The 22,106-nt window shown below is 41.4% G+C and overlaps 1 protein-coding gene across 2 annotated transcripts in view; it reads right to left on the reverse strand.

The window, feature by feature from the left end:
- Positions 1-12,237, reverse strand: part of lmna (lamin A) — a 26,768-nt gene extending 14,531 nt beyond the window's left edge. The window contains exons 1-2 of one of the 2 annotated variants that reach the window (XM_029504847.1): positions 12,109-12,237; positions 9,972-10,363 (exon numbers count right to left, since the gene is read on the reverse strand). In XM_029504847.1, coding sequence (XP_029360707.1) covers positions 9,972-10,318 — 347 coding nt within the window. In that variant the 5' untranslated portion in view covers positions 10,319-10,363; positions 12,109-12,237. The other variant, XM_029504848.1, reaches the window with a different exon arrangement.
- Between the last annotated feature and the right edge of the window lie 9,869 nt (positions 12,238-22,106).

The raw sequence follows: 22,106 nt of genomic DNA on the forward strand, positions 1-22,106 counted from the left end.
CTGCCCACTTCAGCTGCAGCCTTGTAGTGCTCACAACAGAGCAGCTCCCCTGCAGCAGAATGGGCTTCGGCACTTTGCACATGGGCACATCTGTTGAAGTTGTGGGAGAGCAGAGGAGGGAGGGGAGGGGATGTATTCTCATTCATTTCACCCTCTGATGTTTTCCCTGCCAGTGTGTTTAAAATCACCGCCTCCCTGTGAGGTGCAGCTATCATTACTAACAATTCATCACCCCGTTTGTTTCCTGTAGCACGACCCAAGGAATTCCTCTGACGTCCAGACTAAGTGTTCATTGATCCATATGGTATGTTGCTATATAAACACACACCCCACAAACACACACACACACACAATCTGGCAACCATATGTTGGCACGTGTGGGTGGGGTTTCCCGATGACTCACTGTTCAAACACAGAGGAGAGGAAAAAGGGGGTTCTCCCAAATTCCCTATGGAATATCTAAAATGTTCCCTCCAATTATAGCCCACCTTTCCTTTTTCCATCTCCACTATGTTTAGTTCACAAAGCAGTTTTATGTGAAGAACGCTGCAGGGGAAAGGTGACTAAGAGGAAGGTTGTTAAATAATGGAGGTTTTAGTAAACAACACGAGCCCAAATACAGAACTGGCACAAAGGAGGCACGCTGGAGTACAATATAAGGTTTTTTCAGTCGGCCATTATAATAAAACACCCAATGATTATTCTACAGTTTTTTCTTTGAAAATTTTTGATGCAATGTCATCAAATGTCTTCTTTAGTACCAATGAATGTTTAACAGCTTCATGAGCAAGACTGAAAGGGTGGATTGTTTGAGTAAACCGGTTAACCCAACTGGCAAACAGCATGATTAAGAAGCACAACACCTCTATCAGTAAAGCAATTTTAACATCCCAGTGTGAGTCTGACAACAGTTGTATTTTTCTAACAGGGTTACAAACAAAAAAAAATGTTAAATAAAATAACCACAATTAGTCAAGAATGAAAAAAGTACAATCAGTAATTAGACATGTTGGCTATAATTAATTTTCATATAAAGAGAAAGTAAAGAGAAATGAGAGACTGGTGTTATTTCACTTAAACTGTCTGACTCTAAAATTGGTTTGTCTATTAGTTTTTGGACCACATTAATGATTTAAGAACAAATCATTGGTTTATAGAGATTTAAATCCAAGTAAGTGCACACGAATTAAACATCCATGTGTATTAGACAAGAGTTGGTGCACACAGAGCTGTGTGGTTGGGACAGTCGAACAGCGACACAGAAGCCGTTCTGACCTGCTAGCTCAGGCCCACACTGCTTTTTCCAACGTGCTGAGCTAACTTTAACAAAATAGGCAGCAAAAGAAACTTTACGGACACGTCACATGATTGCATCCTGCATCAACTGTGGAACGAAGGACACAATCAGAAGGATTGTGTGTGTGAGATAAATCGGCAACGGCCAACAACAACGCAGTCTTCGCCAGAAGCCAATCGCGCACGTCCACATGTGGCAGAGGGAAACAGAGTTCTTACTGTTTCCAGTTTTAAAGCGGGACATGGCTTATTTCAGGGTTTCAGGGAACTGACTTCTGGAGAGAGGACCACAGAGAGAGAAGGAGACAGAGACAACGCACAATGAGCTCATGTCAAACTCGTCCTTTTGTTTGAGCTGTCACCAAAACAAACTGTGTAAACTGAAGAGAATTATATGCAGACTGTCCCTTTCAAAAGCTGCAAAAAAAAAAAAATAAAAATAAATTACATTTGTGAAATGCACTTCTTCAACCACAGCGCCACGCAAAAGGTAAAGAGGGAATGATGTCCCACCCGCTGATAATGCCGGTTGAAAGTGTAAGTGTGTGTACGTGTGGATACAGACTGTAAAAGGCATATGAGACAGCCCTTGTTCCTCCCCGCATGATTAGCTGATGATTCATCAGAGTGAGTCAGACTCAGCCTGTCTATTTTTTGTGTTAGCTTATTATCTGTGATGACAAAAAAGCAGCAACAGGACACACATTCACTCTTTCATTCTGCTTTTTACAGCGTCGTTAAATAATCAAGACAACACCTAGACACAGGAGCGAAGACGACAAATGTTGGGGATAAATCACTACAGGGCTTTTCATGTTAATGGCCACTCTGCCAACTCTGAACACCCCGTTTGTTATCTTAAAAAATTCATATAAAACCTGACAAATGTGTGTGAAATCCAACGAACAATTGAAAACAAATTACCTCTCGTGCTCCTTTTGATGCAAACAGGTTGAACTTCAAAATAAAACTTAAAAATGGGTTCAACTCAACTGTATGAACACTTCACAAGACTATCTAGCTCCATATAGAAGTGAAGCTGTGCACACTTGAATTTTATTCAAGTTGGTGATTCACATTATTTTGACTGAAGCTGTGTCTCCATTTGTATCAAAATGTTTAATTCTCATTTAGATTAACTAAAAAAGAGCATCTCCATCGTCCTCGTGCAACAATAGAGTGTGTTCCAGCCTCAGCGGTGAAGCACAGCATAAAGACTCTGGGAAAAGACGTTAAGTTAAAAAAAAAAAACAAAAAAACAAAAACCACAATTTATGAAACTGGTTCTGGTCAGCATTCTTTGACATGTTCTAGCCAATGAAGGAAAAAAGGGATTTGATTCTTGAACTGTAACCAAGCTGTGGTTGTGGGACAAGCCTGATGCCTGATCATTTGGCAAAGTCACGAGAAGCCAAAACTGACTGGCATCAGACACAGGCACACAGGAAACAGAGGAGAGCTCACTGATGAATGCACGGCAGATAAAACAATAACAGGACTCTGTTCAAACTTCACACGCCCAGAGAAAACATGATTTTTTTTTTTTTTGCATTTTGACAGTTTACGCAGTGAAAATTACGCTGCATTGAGATTCCTCAGCTTTCCTGTGATTGTCTCCACTCTGGTACTTCGTGTGCGGTTCTCCAGTGCAAACCACACCCAACTGGCAACAAGTTTAAAAAAAAAAAAAAAAAAAACCACACACAAAATAGTTTCCAAATTCTCGCTGAGCCAGAAGTGTGTGTGCATATATGTGTATGTGGGATTCAGTTGTGCGTTTTAAGCACAATTTTACTCCAGTAAAACAGCAAGAGTGTGAAAATGCTGATAAAGAAAGTTAAAAGTTAGAAATGACTAATCAGCAAACTCACAACCAAAGCACAGAAACTGACGAGGGATCACATCAGGATGCAAAAACTTGGCCCTCCATCACATTTCCTCAGTTTTAACAAACAAAAGCAACAGTTAATGCAGAACATCTGAAGCGTTTCAGATTGAAAGTTGAAAGCAGTCCCGCACAAACTCAGTGCCCTGTTTAGATTATACAGTAAAGCTGCAAACATCCCATCAAACTCATTTATTTCAGAGTAAATGAGCTTTTGTAGCTCTTGGAAGGGAACAATTGTTATATAACCAACCAGATGGTTGGGGCTACAGCGCACCCACCTTGCCCACTAGCCAATGGGAGAGGTCTTCAGGGAGGGGGAGTGAGCGAGTGAGCAAGCAAAGAAAGACAGAGAGCGAGGGAGAGAGGGAGGAATACAGCTCCTCCATCTTAGAGTGATTTAGCCTATCCATGTGCAAGTGACTCATTGTGGGTTTGGCTGGATCTGGAAGGACTATGGAAACTAATTCTATAGACTCCACTCCAACGCGCACGCACACACACACACACACACACACACACACACACACACACACACACACACACACACACACACACACACACACACACACACACACACACACACACACACACACACACACACACACACACACACACACACACACACACACACACACACACACACACACACACACACACACACACACACACACACACACACACACACCTCCTGCCAAACCTCTGTTTTGTACCAGGTTCGGTTCCGCTGAAGTCCAAGACCAACTCTCTCATTACTTACACACCAATAAAGCCAACAGAGACGGCTGTACACAGCAGCCATCCAGCTCATTTAAGAGCCTGTCCATCTGTTTTCCATCGCAGAGTATTCTGTTAAAGGCCGAGGGAACAAATGCCCAACAGACCTGACCAGACATTCACTCTGTTTGAAGATGGCGGCATTTACTTTAAACCGTACTGTAACTCTGCCGCTGCTGCTGTGAATAGACGGTCACACACCATTAACCAAACCATTTTCCTTTAATGTCTCCACATAATGAGTCAACTGTATCAGAGGAAGAAGATGAGAGAAGAATTCTGTAAGATAAAACTGTGAATCTGATTGAGAGAGAAACTTTATTAATTCAATCGATTAATTAAAGAATCATCAATGACAGAAAATTTGTTGCAAGTCTGGTAGTTTTAAATCAACAAAATTTGATTTCTTGGCATTTTGGACTGTTGTTCAATGAAAATGGATTCAAAGACATGATCTTTAATTTTTTAACAATTTCTAGTTCTTGTGATTTGTACATTTAAATATGATAACGCTGGGTCAAAGTTTTCTGATCTCAAGGTCTCAAATCATTTTAAAGAAAAATGTTGTAGGAAGGTAGGAAAAAATTATTCATGTACCCCTTTGAGATTATTCAAATCTAAATTTATCATCATTTGCATATGCAAACCACTCAACTATATTTTTAAAAATTATTATTTGGTGTGAAAGGTTGCCTGTAATGTTATGACACTTGGAGAGAGCTGTGCGATCAGATTTACATCACTCCCGGGTGACACCCAGAAATCAGCGGCTCTTCTCTGAGCTCTTATCTGCCCTCACATGACTCAGTGTGACAGACAATTGTCTGCTGTCACATAATACAAGCTGAGATCATCGTAGGGGAACACAGGGTTTCCCCTCGAGGCAGTCAGGAGAACAGAGAGGAGGATGTGATCAAACTGCATGAGAAAGCTGTACAGCAGCATGATAAAATGTGCTGCTGCCGGTGGTCTGCTGACTGTTTCCGGCGTCCGACAGCAGCGGTCATGATGCAGAAATATTCAAGTTTAGTTTGGCATGTTTTAGCAGGAGAAGTCACCATTAATAAGGCTTCTGGCATTGTGTGTGTAATGGCTCACATCATAACTCACTGGCACATTTATATGGAATGAAGCCATTGCTAATTTAATTAGCTCTACCTTTGTTTTTCCTGTCAAGTGAAATGTCTGACTTAAAAAAAAAAAAAAAAAAAAGTCGATAAGGGAGGATGGATAATGCAGCTGGGATATTTGTTTTTCCTACAACAAGGCTGGTGACACGGTATCAGTGAGAACAGTTAAATATGAATGGTCAGCGTGCGTTACAATGCATTTGTGTAAACATGAGATACGACTGTCAAAGTGAATATTTCTGAATGCTAAACAATGATAAAACGAGATCAGAGCATCACTGCAGGCTTCATTTTTCACCCCACTAATTACACTGACCTAATAACAGCTTGTTACATTCATTAATTCTTTCCAAAGTCTGTATAATCAATCTCTTAAATGTTGGCAGGAGGATGCTGGGTCTTATAATGTGCCACACTTATCTGAAGCTACTCAGGCATACTGTACCTGCTGTGATTACTTTTTTCTAATTATTTCTTAGAACTCAGACAATAAATTCAAAGACAATTAATCTGCAGCTATTCTGATAACCAACCATTTACCTCCTGTCTCAGAATGACACCAAATATTCTCCATTTCTAGTTTGTACAGTTTGAAGGCTGACTGCTCATCATTGTCCGGCATTTTATGGGCCAAACAAAGAAATATTCTATAAATAATTACTATAACTAACAATATTAGAAAAAAAATCTTATTAATACACACAGTGTATAAAATGAAAGAAGAGAGAGATAGACAGTCAGGTACCTTGGCTTTGACTATTTCTTTTCACTGCTCATTATTTCGTTATGAGCCTCCCTCTGGTTTCTCATTCATTAGAACAGCAGTCCTGAGTCAGTCTGAGATTCAAAAGTGAACCTACTCAGCTTTCCCTGCAGTGATAGGAACTTCCCTGGTTACATAAGAAAAAAACTAAACAAAAAATGATGTATGATGATGGGCAGATTCCAGCAGCCATTGAAAGACAGGCTTTTCAACAGCCTAACTGCATGATCAGAAGTGGAGGGCAGACCTGCTCCTGTCCATTTTAGGAAAGGACTTAAAACATAAACATTTTATCTCAACAAACTTGACAAGAGCAGCTTGAATAAATCCTCCTGTGATCCAGAACTTGCCCAGTAACAGCACTAATGTATAATCTGTTACCTTAGAGACACATTTTAAATTTCCCCAGTTCAAATACAGGAACTTTACTCACTGCTGCTCTGGCTATGACTAATACTACACCACTACCTGTGACACATACTGTTACTATCCCTCCATCACGCACTGTACTTTCTATTTACCCATTTTCCCCTCACAGAACCTAGATTAGCTAAATGTTACACTTTGTTTATCACACTGTACACGTTGCCTAGTGCGTGACACCTTTTCTTTGACTGTACATGGCAGTGTCTATTGTGCAGCTCTGAGAGGACAAGAAAACACGTTTGAGTCAAATTAAGTCTCCAGATGATAACTAAAAGGTTGGAGAACTTTTTAAAGCCTTTGAGGGCAAAAACCAAAAAGGGGCTGAGGATGATCACAGAAAAGTATTAAACTGCCAAAACAGCCATGCATGCTGAAAACAAATGGTAAAAAGGAAATTCTACTAATCAAGGAAATGGGAATGTGTTCAATGATAAGTGCATTTCCTGCTGGGTGCTTTGATAGCTGATAATGCCGGCTTGAAAGTCAGCCTCAAAATTATATATCAGTCCCCCGATACAATACCAGAGTCTGTCCAGTCCACCTCCACATGAAACATGTTCTGCTGTGTTTTGTCTGCCACTAATTTTATTCACTTCTTCATAATGTTTCCAATAGACAGGCGGAAGTTGTCTGAGAGCTGGTGCCACACCCTGAACCACACCGTGCCGACAGGTGGGGCAGACTGAGCTCATGTAAATCCCTGCTTTTATGTAATCAAAGTAGTTTTGAACAGAAAGGGGCTTGGCTGTTTACTCTTTAACCGTTTCTGTCTGATCTTTATCAGACAGAAGCCAGAAGTTGTTTTTTTTTAATTTACAATGTCCATAAAACAGAAAACAAAAGGTGTGTAAAATTTGGGCAGTGTGTGCGCAGTGGGAATGCAGACATCTGTGCGTATTGCAAGAACATTGATATAGTTCACAAAGAGGTTGATAAAGTACACCAATGCATGTGTAGGAAGAGACTCCCATGACAACACTACACATTGTTTGGATGGAGCATTAAGGAACAATCATGCCAGACTGTAATGAGCCAGCTCTCCCACAATAGATAATGAGTCCTAGCCAGCAGCACCGCTGGAGGTCATGAGACACCACACAGGAGCACCATTTCAGAAATGCAGGAGAGACGACTTAACTTGCCTTTGAAAACCTGTGATAATGGATCTGCAGGTCCAGGAGCAGCTCGGGGGCTCATATTTTGTCTTTGACCTGTTTTTCTTCCTAAACTTGGAGCTCTCAGACCTCCTTTTACAGTGCTAAATTCCTCCCACACCTGTTTTTTTTTTGTTGCCAGCTTCTGTTTTTTACTCTACAGTTTTAAATTATTTACAAGTTAAATTGTGCTTTAGGGAAAGTATTTGGCATTCTGGGCCGGCAGTTTGAAGGATTGCCTCAGGAGGGGGAGCATGTGCTCCATGTAGTAGCTATGCACACAAAGACATGTCTGTGGAGAGAGACAGTGTCATGCCTTTGGGCAAAACAGTTGTGTCCGGTCAACTGCGCTGCATTGATTACTTCACCTGTTGTGTGTTCTGTCAAACCTGGGAAGAATAACCAAGGACATCACCAAAGTGTCACCATATTGTGAGACGTCTGTTGCCCCCCCCCCGCCGTCTGTTGCTATCGCCACATTCTCAGCTCATCAATGTGTATTAATAAACCTTACTTCCCGTTACAGTGAGTCCACAGTCAGCCCATTCCAGAGGCCATTAAAAACCTCTGAGTCACCACCCCGCCTGCTGAGCCAAGACTCCCAGAGCTCCATGGCAACAAAACACCAAACAGATAAAGCCGACTCTGACCACACATGCGTCAAAAGACCTACTTCCTTTGGAGAATAATATTGCTGCGGGAGCTGTTGCCGCTTCTCTAGACATGTCGCAGGAAAATGGGAAGCAGTATATATGCAGGAAAGGGAAGTCAAATTTGGTGATAGTGTTCTCTCAACACATGCAGGGATCCTTTTATCCACAGCACACAACAAAGTCAACATCCGCTCCCACCTACAGCTAGTGCAAATTTACAGACTACGGATTGAGGAGCTTAATATTTTGAAGGTCAACAACTAAACATTAGGTTCCAGAGTACAAGGGAGCCACATTAAAGGGACATTTCCTTTAGGCGTCTCTCATTTTTGTTTATCTTTCCACTGGCAGCAGCCGTGACCCCCTCCCAATGAGTTCATGTGCTTCACAGTCCAGCGTCAACGTCAACATAGTGAAAAGAAAAAATTGAAGAAATGCACTCCCCACCACACTGGCTCCAACACACATACACCCATTTTTTAAAAGTGATATTATGGCATGAGGAAATCCAGTTTCTTTCTTTTTTTTTTAAAGCATATAACAAGTACATCTATTTCTAAACAGGTAATCTGTGTACATAACATGTGCATAAATGCAGTGGGGTAGTATACAAATACTTTATTTATAGTAACACTTTCTCAGACCTCTGAGGCTAGAAGTGCAGCTTGCCAAGACACTGACACAATCCTGCTGCCGCTGGCTGAGTTCCATGATGTCAATGATATGCAGACTCACCTATGTAGCTGAAATCTGAGCTGACATTTAAATATAACCGCAATGATATCTGTCAATAAGGATAAGCAAGAAAATAATTGAATGCTATTAAATCATAATCTTATACATCTTAGACCAGCCATTCCGACGACTGCTCAAATGTCCAGGTGAGTACTTTGGTTCAGAAAACTGTGCCGACAAGCTGAGCAGCACTGAGATGTAAGGCTGGATTGTTTTATTTCATGCATCTGAGTCTTCTGTGATTTGCACCAACTGGGCACAATAGTCTCACAGTTTCCACCAGAAGTACAACAGACTATAGATGTGACTACTTCACATCTGTCTGTGGAGTGTGAGCATTACACAGCAGGGTCGCACACTGTGACTAACGAGACTGGCATACATTGGTGTCTATTTGGTTGGAGGTGTGCCATTTCCAAGAGCCCCAGAGGCTTAAAGTGACCTCGCTCTTCTTGACATGATGAGTCATACAGGTTTAACCTCCAGGAATGTCAACTACAGTACTAATGATGGGTATGGCTTCACACTCCAGACCACATTCCTGCTAGAAAAATAGGGTGTTACACCACTACAGTCCATACCAACTCCAACAACAGGTGTGACCTGTAGGTGCAACAGCACACGGGGTAAAATTACAGCATTCAGACGAATACATTAGGCTGAGCTGCCTTATCTACGGCTGTGAGATGTTTTGGAACAACATTTACATCCAAATAAATACAGACTCTTTATGAAACTGAAATGCTGATGGCTGTGGAGCTCAATGAAATATGCTAATTTAAAAAATAAATAAATAAAAAAAAAAAAAAAAAAAGGACACCAATACAGCAGCAAACCTGCAGCAGCTAATGTGCTACATCAAGGAGAGCAAATCATAGTGTTACTATACTTGGTCAGATTAATGTTATCTCATCAATGCTGCAATACTTTTATGGATGATAACGACTGAGTGATTCGGCCCACAACATTTTATTCCGAAACATTGAAAAAGTAAAACTTAAGGGGAAAGTAATAACATGTTGCTGTTAGTTATATTAAATTATTTTCAGTAAATGTGACAGCATGTACTGTTTGTGTTGCTGCACTCATTTCACGACACTGCAGTTGCATCATAACCTCTCCCATTCAAGTTCCACCCCTCTGCGCCCCTACCTGGCCTTGAGCTCCTTGTGCTCCTCCCTGATCTTGCCCAACTCCAACTGGAGGCGCGCTCGCTCCTTGGCCACCTGGTCCAGGGTCTTTCGGGCGTCGGCAAGCTCCGTCTCATAGGCCGCCTTCATGCCCGAAAGGTCACGGCTGATCAACGACTCAGACTCGGAAATGCGCAGCCGCAGTCCGGCATTCTCCGACTCCAGGGAACGCACCTTGTCGATGTACACAGCCAGGCGGTCATTGAGGTTGCACAGGTCCTCCTTCTCCTGCAGCCTGGTGATGCGGGCCGGCGAGAGGGTGGTGCTGGTGTGACCACGGCTGGTGCGTTTCTGGCTCGGGGTTTCCATGGCAATAATGGCTCAGCAAGAGGTGCAGAGGTGATGAGTCACTGGCTGTGGAGGAGGGTGAGAAGAGTTAATGAAAACTATGGCCTCTATAGTGAAACTCTGCATTGTTTCTACAGCTTTCATCCCTGGTAACGCTGCACAACAAAGAACTGGTTGCATGACATATTAAACTTTAATGAAGTTAAAAATGAAGAAACGTTGCAGCCTTGAAAAACCCCGATCCGTGTCTGGGCAGCCCGCCTCCCCTGCATGATAATATATTCCAGGATCCATTTCCCAGTCAGTGAGCCCATCCGAGAAAACTTGTTTTAATAACCATATCTTTTTGTATTTGCAGCGTGTGAAGTGCAGAGTGATTTTCAGACGGAGAGCTAAGTCACAGAAATGTAATTCGCTTGCTTTGCTTCTTTTTTTTATCCCCAGGACTTCAGATCATTTGGACACAATACCACTGTTATTCATTTTCTTGACTCTCACCTGTTTTATCGCTCCTGATAACATCCTTTACTCAAACTGGTGTTTTCACTGAAAAGTGGAGCACACTGTCATAACACGCTTTTTTTATTGTCTCCTCTCGCTCCAATAAATTGTTGTAGGAGTAGTTCAGCCACCCCATGCAGCTCACTCCTGAGCAAACATGTTTCCTAACAAACACCAGCCTCCACCTTCAGTTGGCCAAGGAAACACCAAGCATATGTATTACAAATTTGTATAATTGCTTTTCGAATGCACAAGTGCAACCAGGAGCAGAAGAAGAAATAAAATCCCAGTTTTTGTTATGAGGGCTACAAACCATAAAACCATCTCATTCTAGCACCAGTTTCATACCAAAGTGATGACTCATAATATATATAAAAAAATAAATAAATAAAATACAGCAGGATTCCCCAAATAAGGACATGCATCCATTCTGCGGCTACTTCAGTGTGTATTAACAGTGAAATGAATAAAGGAGCATAAAATTAAAGATAAAGAGATTTCTCCATTGTCAGAGCTTTTATTAAAAACCATAAGCTATAAATTCCTGAACGTTTTTCCTTCTCCAAAAGAGAGCTCTACACAGAAAATATGAAAATCTCTTGGACAAAATTAATATTTTTATGAGCACATTGATCACACCTGTAGCTAAATTCTCGAATAAAGAGCCATTTTATTCCTCAGTAGATGTTCCATTCACAACCAAACAGCCCTTTTTTTCCAGAGAATGGCAGGAAGGCCTCCTCCAGTTCGGTTCAGGAGTGGGTGGATGTACCAAACTTTGCCATCCATCCCCCTCACCGCCCATTACCAAAATTGCTCACAAGGACTTGCAACGCCCATGTGGGTGGGAAGGCACACACAGGCATGCACATGATGGGTGCACACGCCCACAGGAGCAAACCCATACACTCACAAGTACACTCAGGACTAACTTTGAATAAATGAAGCATCCATTTAAGCTCCAAAATGTGCCATCTGACACTCCACTATTCAGTAACAGCAGCCATTAAAAAAGTTACAAGTTACAAACTTATCCCACAACAGACCTTGTCAAATTAAAAATGGCTTTAAGCTGACTGAACAGGTTAAACAAGCAGTGTTTGTCAGCGTGACCAACAGAAAGTCTCAGAGGCAGACACAGATCGGTGTAAACTCTCTGAACCTTACCTCGCTGGTGTGAGAACCTCTAGACTGCAGCTTGCTGAAAGACTGATTGTACAGGATCTTTCTGGAAGTTATCGTCTTGTTTGAGTGTGTGTAAGTTGCTGTTAGTGTGTGTGTGTGTGTGTGTGTGTGTGTGCGTGCCGTACCCCAGAGGAGCGTAGAGAAGAGGATCCGTTGAATAATGCAGTCTTGCTCTTTGCTGGTGGGTGTGTGCGCCTTTGGCTCGTGCCCTGAACTGCTTTCCTAGCTGTCGCTCACTGCACATGTACCTACTGCTGAAGAGGGAGAGAGGGGGGCGGGAGCACAGACGAGGGGAGGGTGGGGCAACGAGGAGGAGTCAGACTAGACAGACAGTGTGTGTTTATGTTGTGTGTGCGCGCACATAAGAGCAGCTGCCGAGCTTTATCTCTCCCTGCACCAGCCGTATCTTTCCCTTTCTCATTTCACTCAGACAGTGCCCTCGCACACAGACTGACCTCAGTGACTGGTGCAAGTGGTCTGTCAATAAAACACAGTGACACTGATGATACTGAACAGCTCCCAGGTGGATGAAAGTGTGTGAATTTGCGACCTGCCCTGCTCTTACTTCCCTGCTGCTATGAGGAATACACTTTTAGCCCACTTTTCTGGTTGAAACAGCTGTGACAGCCCATTCTAAAGCAAATAAATGAAAGAATTCCTGTTTCAAATTCACACAGGCAAAAGAAAAATCCTCAAGGCTGTGGAAAGGAGCAGAGCTGAACTTAGGGCACTCAAACATAACACAGCAAGAAAATTAATCCAGTCCAATACCAATACATACATATTATTGATCTCCTCATATCAGGATTCTGGTGTTTATCCATGGCAGAACAATAACCTGTCTGCAAGCCTGTCCACGGCCTCCAAGCAGGAAAAAGTCCACAAATGTTTGATATATAATACTCCCAGTGAATGATAAAATAATTCCCACAAGTCATCTTGAATGTGAAAAGCTCTGACACTCAAATCCAAGTTGATTCTGGTCTTATATTTATTTCCTTGGGGTGGAGTTAATGGAATCACAGGTCCAATCAAGTTTTGATTCAGGAGAAAAGGACGTTTTCTGTGCGTGTCTGCATCTCCTCACCAAGGAAATAGACATGAGTCCATCGGTGTGCCTGTGTGTATTACTGTGTACGCGCCTGTGGTTAAACAAGGGGGCAAGACGGCCTCTCTGTTTTTGGGCATGGGGCAGGCTCAGTGGCTACAAGGGAGTATCCTGGCTGCAGTGTGGCCTTGCACTGGAAAGAAGTCGTCAAGCGGTCTCTGAGTCACAAATCCCTATTCAAACAGCTTGTTTTTCCCCTCCAGCTCTTTCCTTCTCTGTCTCTCCATTTCAAGCTTTTTATCCCCGTGTTTCCAGGGAAGTCATACTAAGACAAGAATGCCTGGTTGGCAGCCTGACCATCACTCCTCCATGAATCTTCTCTTGTTCATTTACACAGTGTGGACGTCATGCAGACAGAAAACTTTGACAGCTGACACTTTGCTCTGTGTCATGAAATTAAACTGGAGGTGGTTTACCACTGAAGAATTTACTGTCTCCAAACTATCCAATTATTAATATTTAAAAATTGAGTTTCCTTGTGTGAAATTTTTAATTCTTTTGACATTAAATTATTTGTGGTCAGATCAAATTTCTTTTTTTTTTTTTATTTTGTAAACAAATGCTGGAAATATTCACATTTGATAATGTCTTGTTTTGATAATCTCTTTAGATTATTCTGATACTTCTTTAAAAGCCACTGTATGCAAGTATATTATCTTGAAAACGTTGATAAATTAAAATAAATTAAAAAATTCTCAAGAAATAATAGTTTTGTTTCAAAGATTATATGTGCTGTATTGTGGAGAGATCTGGAGAAGCTAGCATGCCATCTAGGTAGTCCTGGTCCCATCTTGTCTCCTAATGTCATACAGTACTGTCAGCATCAATACAAAGTCACTGCAGTGGCCAGTTTTCCCTTCATCATTTGGCACAAAATAAAATAAATTAGCAAAAGTTAACACTCATGGGGAAAAGGAAAAAAAAAAAAAAAAAAAAAAAAACCTACCTCTGCAGCAATAAATACTTAAACATAGTACCATTAAATAAGCAGCTACAGCAAATGCAAAACCACACATCAGAATTTTTCAACCATCACCGAACAACCATCAGCGTCTCCAAGTGTTCAGCTGCCTGTCTGATGTAGTCTAAGTCAGAGACTCCCTCTTTCAGACCGAAGACAGGAACGGACATGAAATACTGTGCCGCGGCTCACCAGGCAAGACAAGCACGTAACAACTGATTGCAATACGTTTTTTTTCCCTGTCTCAGCTTCACTGCCTGTCCTTCTCTCCCTTTCTGCCCCTCGCTGCATTCCAGGGCGGCAGCAAAATACACAAGGCGTGCCTGTTGTGCAATCTAAAGGTTTTATTTCTCCATTATGAGCCACAGACTTCCTGGTCTCCTGGGAGAAAAGAGCATTGACAAGAACGACTTTGAGCATGATAAAGTATTGTGAGGAGCAAACCGCTTAAAATATTTTGAAGCCAAGTGTGTTTACTGCATTTAGAACCTGAGGACCAGCTCACACTTGCCTGCTGCACATACAAAGACTCCTGCTTTTATCCCTTATCTCCTTTTCTCAATTTCCTGCATAGGCCTACAGTCCCTCATTTTCGGATCATTTTCCAGATAACATGGTGCATGACAGCGATTACTCATTTGTTTAATTTAACAGTTCACGGGCACATTAATCTTTCATTCGAACAGTCAGTTACTCAGAAACACGTCACCTTGTCCTTGAGTCTCTATCTGCACTTGTTTGGTCGCCTCAGCTGCAGTTTTAATTCGCTCACACAGTTTTATCTCTGTTGCTCAGGAGACCATTGTTCATATATGTGCATTAATCATTTATGGATTCTGCTACAGCTCAGGCAGATGAACAAATTGTCAAACTATTCGATTTGTGAGTTTTAACACATACATTATTCACAAAATGATCATGACAGCCTCCAGTCTAATATTAATTTTATAATTTTGCATAAAATACTGGCCCTGTAGAATATATATTGTTGGGATGTTTATCACAATCTCCTATCTCCGATAAGAGGCTGTTCATAACTGGGTGGGTCTGAACAGATAAAACATGACTGAGGATCAGAGGCTTGTCGCATTACTTCAATCAACAATGTGAGAAAGTTACTGTCCCTTGGGGAAATTAAGAAAACTCTAGAAAAAACAGAATTCCCATATCCAGGCTGAATAATCCTTGACTTCTATAGCTTTAAAAAAAATAAATAAATAAATAAATAAAATAATAATAATAATAATAATAATAAATATATATATACATATATATCCCTCCCAAAGTGGCAGTGGTGAACAATGACTGCAAATTTGATTTCATTAACATATTTTATCCACGTCAACAAATCAGCAGGAACTATCCTAGTACTTTTGGTTAGGTACAATTCTGAGGTACCTCACGTTTTTAAAGAGCAGAAACGTCTTGCTGATGAGCTCAAAGGAGAACTAGTTAGAGCTGAAATGAATGAACGTGGTGAATCCTCAGGTGGGTGAGCTTGGGTGAGCTTGAGTTTGGTGTCAACAGCATGAACCCATGGAGCCAAAAAGTCCACTTTAACTTTGAATGCCACAAACTGTCGGAGTGTTGAATCAAATCAGAACTTCAAACTGGTTAGATGAGGAAAACCAGTTAAGTCAACTCCAATTGCCTCTTCTTTCAGTTGGAATGTGATTTTGGTGGAGCTCCTTTAGGATGTGACTGAGCAGGAAACTGGCAGCATGAATGTGCAGCTGCCAAATCTGCAGCACTGATGTGATGGAGCCGTGTCAGCACGGCGCAAACGTCACAACATGTTTCCCCCCATCTTGCAAGAGCCATGTCACGACAAACTGAAACTGTGATTGAGGACTCTGAATGTCATTCCCCATCTCCTGCCAAAAGTCTCTTCGCAGCCAGTCTATAAGACTTACAGCTACCAGCCAGCTGCCAGTTTGATGTAATTTCATGAGGTTTATCATTTTCTGGGATTCTACGGAATATTTTTATTTTACTGTCATCATGACAGCTGCAGTTAAGGTGTGGTAGAAAATTTGTGCACACTAAATTTCTGTCAGGAAGCAAAGACACGACACAATTCAACTTGCAGCTTCAAAATAAAATAAAATATGATAAAGTTGAAAACAACTTCTCCGAAAACACTCAAACTGAAATATCCTTGATGAAGGACTGGATTGTGTGATTCTGACTGTACCTGGTCGTGGTTTCAGTGCTGTCTCCCTCCCTCTGTCGCCCTCTGCCTTCCTGCCGTCCGCTCATTCACAACCAGAGGCGAAGCGCCATCCACCGGCTGACACGCTGAATGAAAACCGGTGGGAGACGTCTCCTTTCTGGGTCAGAGGGTTCAGGACCCGGCCCAGCACCGAGACAACCCGAAGACAAACAGACCAATGCAGATAACAGGAAGTGAGACACATTTGATGCAAAGGTCCAAAACAGTGTACCCTCCTCCCTCCCCTCTCTCTCTCTCCAGAGTTTTACAGAAGTTGTCTAAACCATGAAACCCCCCTCCTCCCTGCTGACCTCCCTATCTGCCGACGGGCCTCCGGACTGCGGTATCCTCCGACCGGACCTCTCCTTCTTCCTGTCCTCCTTCTTCGGATCAGTCCACCGGGGCTGGCTGCACCGAGCCGGACCAGCTGGGAGTCCGAGCCAGCTGATTAGTCCGCCGGTGTCCGCTAATTGCAGCGCGGCCTTCAGGCGCCACCTGGCGACCGCAATTAGCGCTCCGGCGGCGCCCCGTGACGTCACCGAGTGTGTGAAGTTTGGAGAAAACTGATTGATTAAGATTCATAACAATGATGATAATAATGATAATAACAATGAAACAAATCCTCCCATACAGAAAACTGGAGAGTATCCCTTCTAACCGCATCAACAGCTTTATAAAGCTAAAGAAAGCATTTCGACATTTTGCTGATATTACTTATATATTTCTGCTAAAGTAAATATTATCATATAATAATATCATTCATCCAATTAAAACTGATTTACGTAATTTCACCTAATCGACTTACGGTTGCAGTTTCTTTCAAAGTTAGAAGTGCAAAGAAAACATCAAACATCAGGTATGAAGAGTTCAGTCTCTGTTTCAAATAGTCATGCATTGCATGTGATTTGTCCTAAAATCAAACATTCACTTCACTAAAAATATTAGCAGAAAAAAATAAGACAATACGTCACATTATTGTGTATTTCTGCTTTTACAGAAGGAATAGATCTCCCTGAATCCTTCATCATTGGATCCAAATTTTTTCTTCTTTGCCTGAGGAAAATGTTATTATTTCACACCACATTCCAGATATCTGTTATCTTAACCTTCATCAATAAACTTGTCTTTCGGTGCCTTGGAAAAAATGAAATAACTGTAGTATTAATTTTACTCAGGACCCCCTTGAGAGCCCTCAGGGGTCCCTGTGACTCCAAGGACCCCTCTTTGGCAGTGATTGATATACTGACCTGAGCTGGGCTTCACATGAATTGATAATTTAATTAAACAGACAGCCAGGGAGCATCACACAACTACTCCTCAAGGCAACTATACCAGCTCAAGTGCCACTATCAAGTGATAAAAACGGTCCGGTTGAATGGAATCAGTTCAATTCCCAGTGATCCCAAACTCATTCTAAATACAAGCAAATACACAAATTCAAAACATGTGAAATGCGCTGCTGGAGGTATTTTTCAGAGCTTTTTTGTGGGTAAGCTTATCATTATGTAACAGATGATCATGAATTTTACATGATCTATGTTTCCGAACTGTAAATGGTTTGTTTACATTCACAATGTTGGTAAATGATGGAACAGGACTGCAGGTCACTTGGAGGCATCGTGATCTGTGAGAAAACCCAGCCATAGAATTTATCCATCCATGGCTTTCTGTGTCTGTAGCCCGCTCCCATACCAATGCTGTACCTTCAGGACAGTATTAGTTTGTCATCTGCAACCCTGAAATGTTTATATAATCCAACTCACAAAGATCTACATATCTCCAAGTTTTGGTGCAAAACAACACCCTCCAGAACGTGTCATCAGGAGAGACAAACACAAAAACTACCTTATGATCCACGTTTCAGCTTTCAGGGCACAAATTTGTTTACAGAAACGGATCCACACAGTAAACATGTCTGACACTGTGATAATACAGACCATTCTACGACTCTGTACTTTACTCCTTTACAAGTTCAACTCCTGTGTTCAAACCTGCACTTTGAGCACCTCTTAATACCGTTGGGTATAGGACAATGCATTGTATTTTAGAAAATGATCACGCTCTGAATCGTATTTTAAAAACAAACTTGTGACTATAGCACTTAAATGACTGTAAGTGAGCAAAAAGTAGAATATTTTCCAAATGAAGTGTAAGTAAAATGCAGCGTAAAATGGAAATAGAGAGGCAAAGTACAAGCACCTGTGAATCTACTTGGTTGTTTCCAACCACAGTTTTCATAGTGTTCTGTTGTATAAAGATAAAAATAAATTAATTAACTTACTTTAATTCATTTCATTTCAATTTACTTTATTCCCAATGATAATCCACACAGCACTGCTTTCAGTGGAGTCCTGGTCTACATTTATATTCAAAATAATAGATTAAAAAAACTACAAGAAAAAAGAAAACAATAAAAAAAATCAAAAGTCAAAACAGTCTGCTCATCAAGTGTCCTGGCGTCCAGATTTCAGCTTCCATTTGAGAATCTGCCCTCTCGTATTTTCCCCTGTAACCCTGTCTAGTTCTTCAGATGGTGACACCATGGTTGTGTTTGTGATCGTTTAATCAATAACGTGCATCATTTGAAGAAGTATGAGGCATCAGTTAAGTCAGCATGCGATCCTTTCATTAAACTAAAAAATAAAAACACCATGAGGTAAATGATATGTTTAAATCCTGCATAAAAAAGTTCGTATTCTATTTCTTGTACAGTACAGACTATATTATTGTGTTGTGATATCTAAGCTGATAAAAGTAATGATAATTTTAACTACTTTAGCTGTTGTTTTATATTTCTGAACATATTCATAGGCTTTGTGATAATATCTTTATATAGAAAGTAATTGGTAACAGTAGGTGTTGATTAAATGTTGTATATTATTTATGTTAAGTGAAGTAGAAGTATTAAAATGCATCAAATAGAATTGGCCAAGTATAAATACCTCTGATTTGTACAGCTTATAAATGATCAAGTTTTAATCCTTTTAGTGTTTACATTAAGTATAATAATAATGAGAACACTCAATTAAAGCAGGAATGTTTCAAGTCGTTCAAGTACAACACTACATAATAATGTACTCTGTTACTTTCATCTGTTATGAAATGTCTAAAAATCACAGCAATGGTTTTAAAGCACATCTAATTGGAATTATGCTCTTCATAATAAAAATGTTAAAGAGCATTACAAATTCATTTTGCACAGCTATAGTATCAGAATGATTTCATTTCTAACAAGCAAGAATTTCTTTAGTCAAATATGACCCAATCAGTGAATTTATGGTGTGATGTTGATCAGAAAAGATCTCAATCAATTAATATTGTCTGAAAACAAACAAATAAAATGAGAAATAGATGCCAAGAGTAAAGTGAGGACTCTTGAGTTTTAAAGCGCCTGTGAGATCACTGCCATACGGGAAGCAAGTGGTGAGGTGAGTCTTACTCATCACTAGGCGTGTCACTGGCTCCCCAGCATCAGTGTGATTAGAGAGGCAGTCGTGAGGGGGAGGGGGGTGGAAATAGGGAAAGCGAGCGAGAGAGATGACCTAATACCCGTAAAAAGCAATGAAGTCATACTACCTGACTCATATTCCCAGCTGACACCAGCTCTCCCAATCACAACATCCCACTGCATGCGTGTGTGTGTGTTTGCTGTGAGAGGGTGAGGTGAAACTGTATGTGTGTGCGCGGGTCAACAGCTTCATATTCATGTGGGTACTTGTATCTGATCAGTGTTTGCAGGGTTGACAAAATCCAACTGTTGTTGTAATTAAGCGCACAGACGGAAAAAATTGAGCGGAACCAATAAGATAAATGTTTCCGATAATCGATCATTAATTTACTGAGCCGATTTGCCAGCTATTCTCTTCAATACAAGGATTTTGTCTATTTTCCATAATTGTTTGTAAAATATATTCAGGTTCTGGCATCTTTTTTCACTACGTCATGAATAAAGAATTTATAATATAATAGATAGATAGTAGATATAATAATATCTACAGGAAATTACTGAACAACAAGAACAATCAATTAGTCCTGAAAAAACAAAGATGGGGATAGCACAACGCTTCACCATTTGCCCTCACACGGACCAACAATTTTCAGTTCACTACAGTGTACAAATACTACTGACTGGTCAAAGCTCCAAGCAGAGTAAAAATGTGTGGACTGGATGAATGTGAATTGAATTAGATTCAGATTAGACTGATACCATGTGAGTTTGGCTTGGTTTGAAAGCATTAGCAATAACTGACCCCTTTTACAAGGTCCATTTCCTGTCAAGTTGCACATCAGACTATTCAGAGACAGGGAAGTTTTAGATCTATGAGAGCAGCATGCTGTTGACTTTCAGGTCTAAGCATGGAAAGAAAAGGCCTTATAATCTGGGTCCCTGTATGAAGTATATACCTGCAGAGACACTAAACAAACTGTTGATAATAGGTGAGGCTGAAGAAAGTGTGCTTACATTATAATTGTAAAGGGCTCTTTAAACCCTTTACTCCCTGTTATCTTAATAACGTATCTATTATTTATTGTTTTTATGTTTTGTCTCATTGTATCATCATTACACCGTCTGTCTGCTGCTGCGGCTGCTGCGGTGGCCTGCTCTTTGAAAGAAAGACTTCCACCGCGGAAAAAAAACAATCAAAACACGAGGAAACAACTAAAGAAATAAACAAGGAAAAGTGCAAAGAAAAAATAAAACAAATATTAAAATAAAATAGGCGTAAGAAAGCCCCACAGTCAAAGTGACCTCTGTTCAATTGTTTAGCTTGTCGACTTCAGGGCTCTCACCAGCTTATGGGCACAAGATGTGGTATCATTTGCATGAGGTCTTACATCATCCCTGAGAGCCCGTTCATTATGGCATCAGCACGTGGTGCTTAGCCAACATGTCCCTTTGTGCTCGCAGTAGCCTCATTCAAGTGGCAGCGGGGCACCAGAAAAGTCTTGAAAAGGACATCTGGCCATGGAAGTCAAAGGGATGTCCTTTAGGGATTCTCGGACATGTCTGTACACCCTATTAGGCCTGTCCTCTTTGAGAGACAGACGAGGCCCATATAGGTGAAAGCAATATGCGCTTGGACTTTTGGACAAAGAGCTTGGTGTGTCTCTGCGGCACAGTACACCACAGCATCTCCCCGTAGATGCCAGTCAGCCTTTCATCGGGGGGGAGGACGAACAGATGTTCAAGATCATTGAGTTTTTTATGTGCAAGTAACATGACCTCAGCACTCTGAGCTTCACGTGTATCCTGTGGCAAATGCGCACAAACACACACACACACACACACACACAACACAGTGTGCAAATCACCATTGTAGCTCACAGCTACAGGCAGTTAAGTCTGAATGAAAAGCAGACCTGCTGTGGTCCCATTCAGAGCCAGAGAAGGTTTAGTTCAGGGTCACAAAAGTTATGTGGCGGACCAGCATCACCAGTCAGGCCTCCAACAGGCTACACCGAACCCACACACCCCGGGCAGACAGGGGTGTGCGAAGAGGGGGGAAACAATATCCCAGATCCATGCTTTTTATTGATTGGGGCTCTGGACTCCCAGTGGGCCCATTTTAATGGAGCCAGATAAGCTCTCGGACACACTGGCATGCCCGGCGCACCGCAGAGCGGCTGGCTCTTGTGTAGTTCCTTTTCACCATCCCCAACCATGCCCTCACCCAATTCTCTGGGTGGGGTTGGGAATGGGGGCGGGCAGCCCCCCCCCACACACACATACACACCACCACCCTCTGGTCATTCATGCATCATGCCATTCTGCTCTCCTCCTGCTGCTGTTTTTGTGGAGGGGGGGGGGGTTGTTTGTTTTTGTTTTTGTCCATGTCATTGG

Source organism: Echeneis naucrates, chromosome 6 (genome assembly GCF_900963305.1).
Source record: "Echeneis naucrates chromosome 6, fEcheNa1.1, whole genome shotgun sequence".
Lineage (NCBI taxonomy): Eukaryota > Metazoa > Chordata > Actinopteri > Carangiformes > Echeneidae > Echeneis > Echeneis naucrates.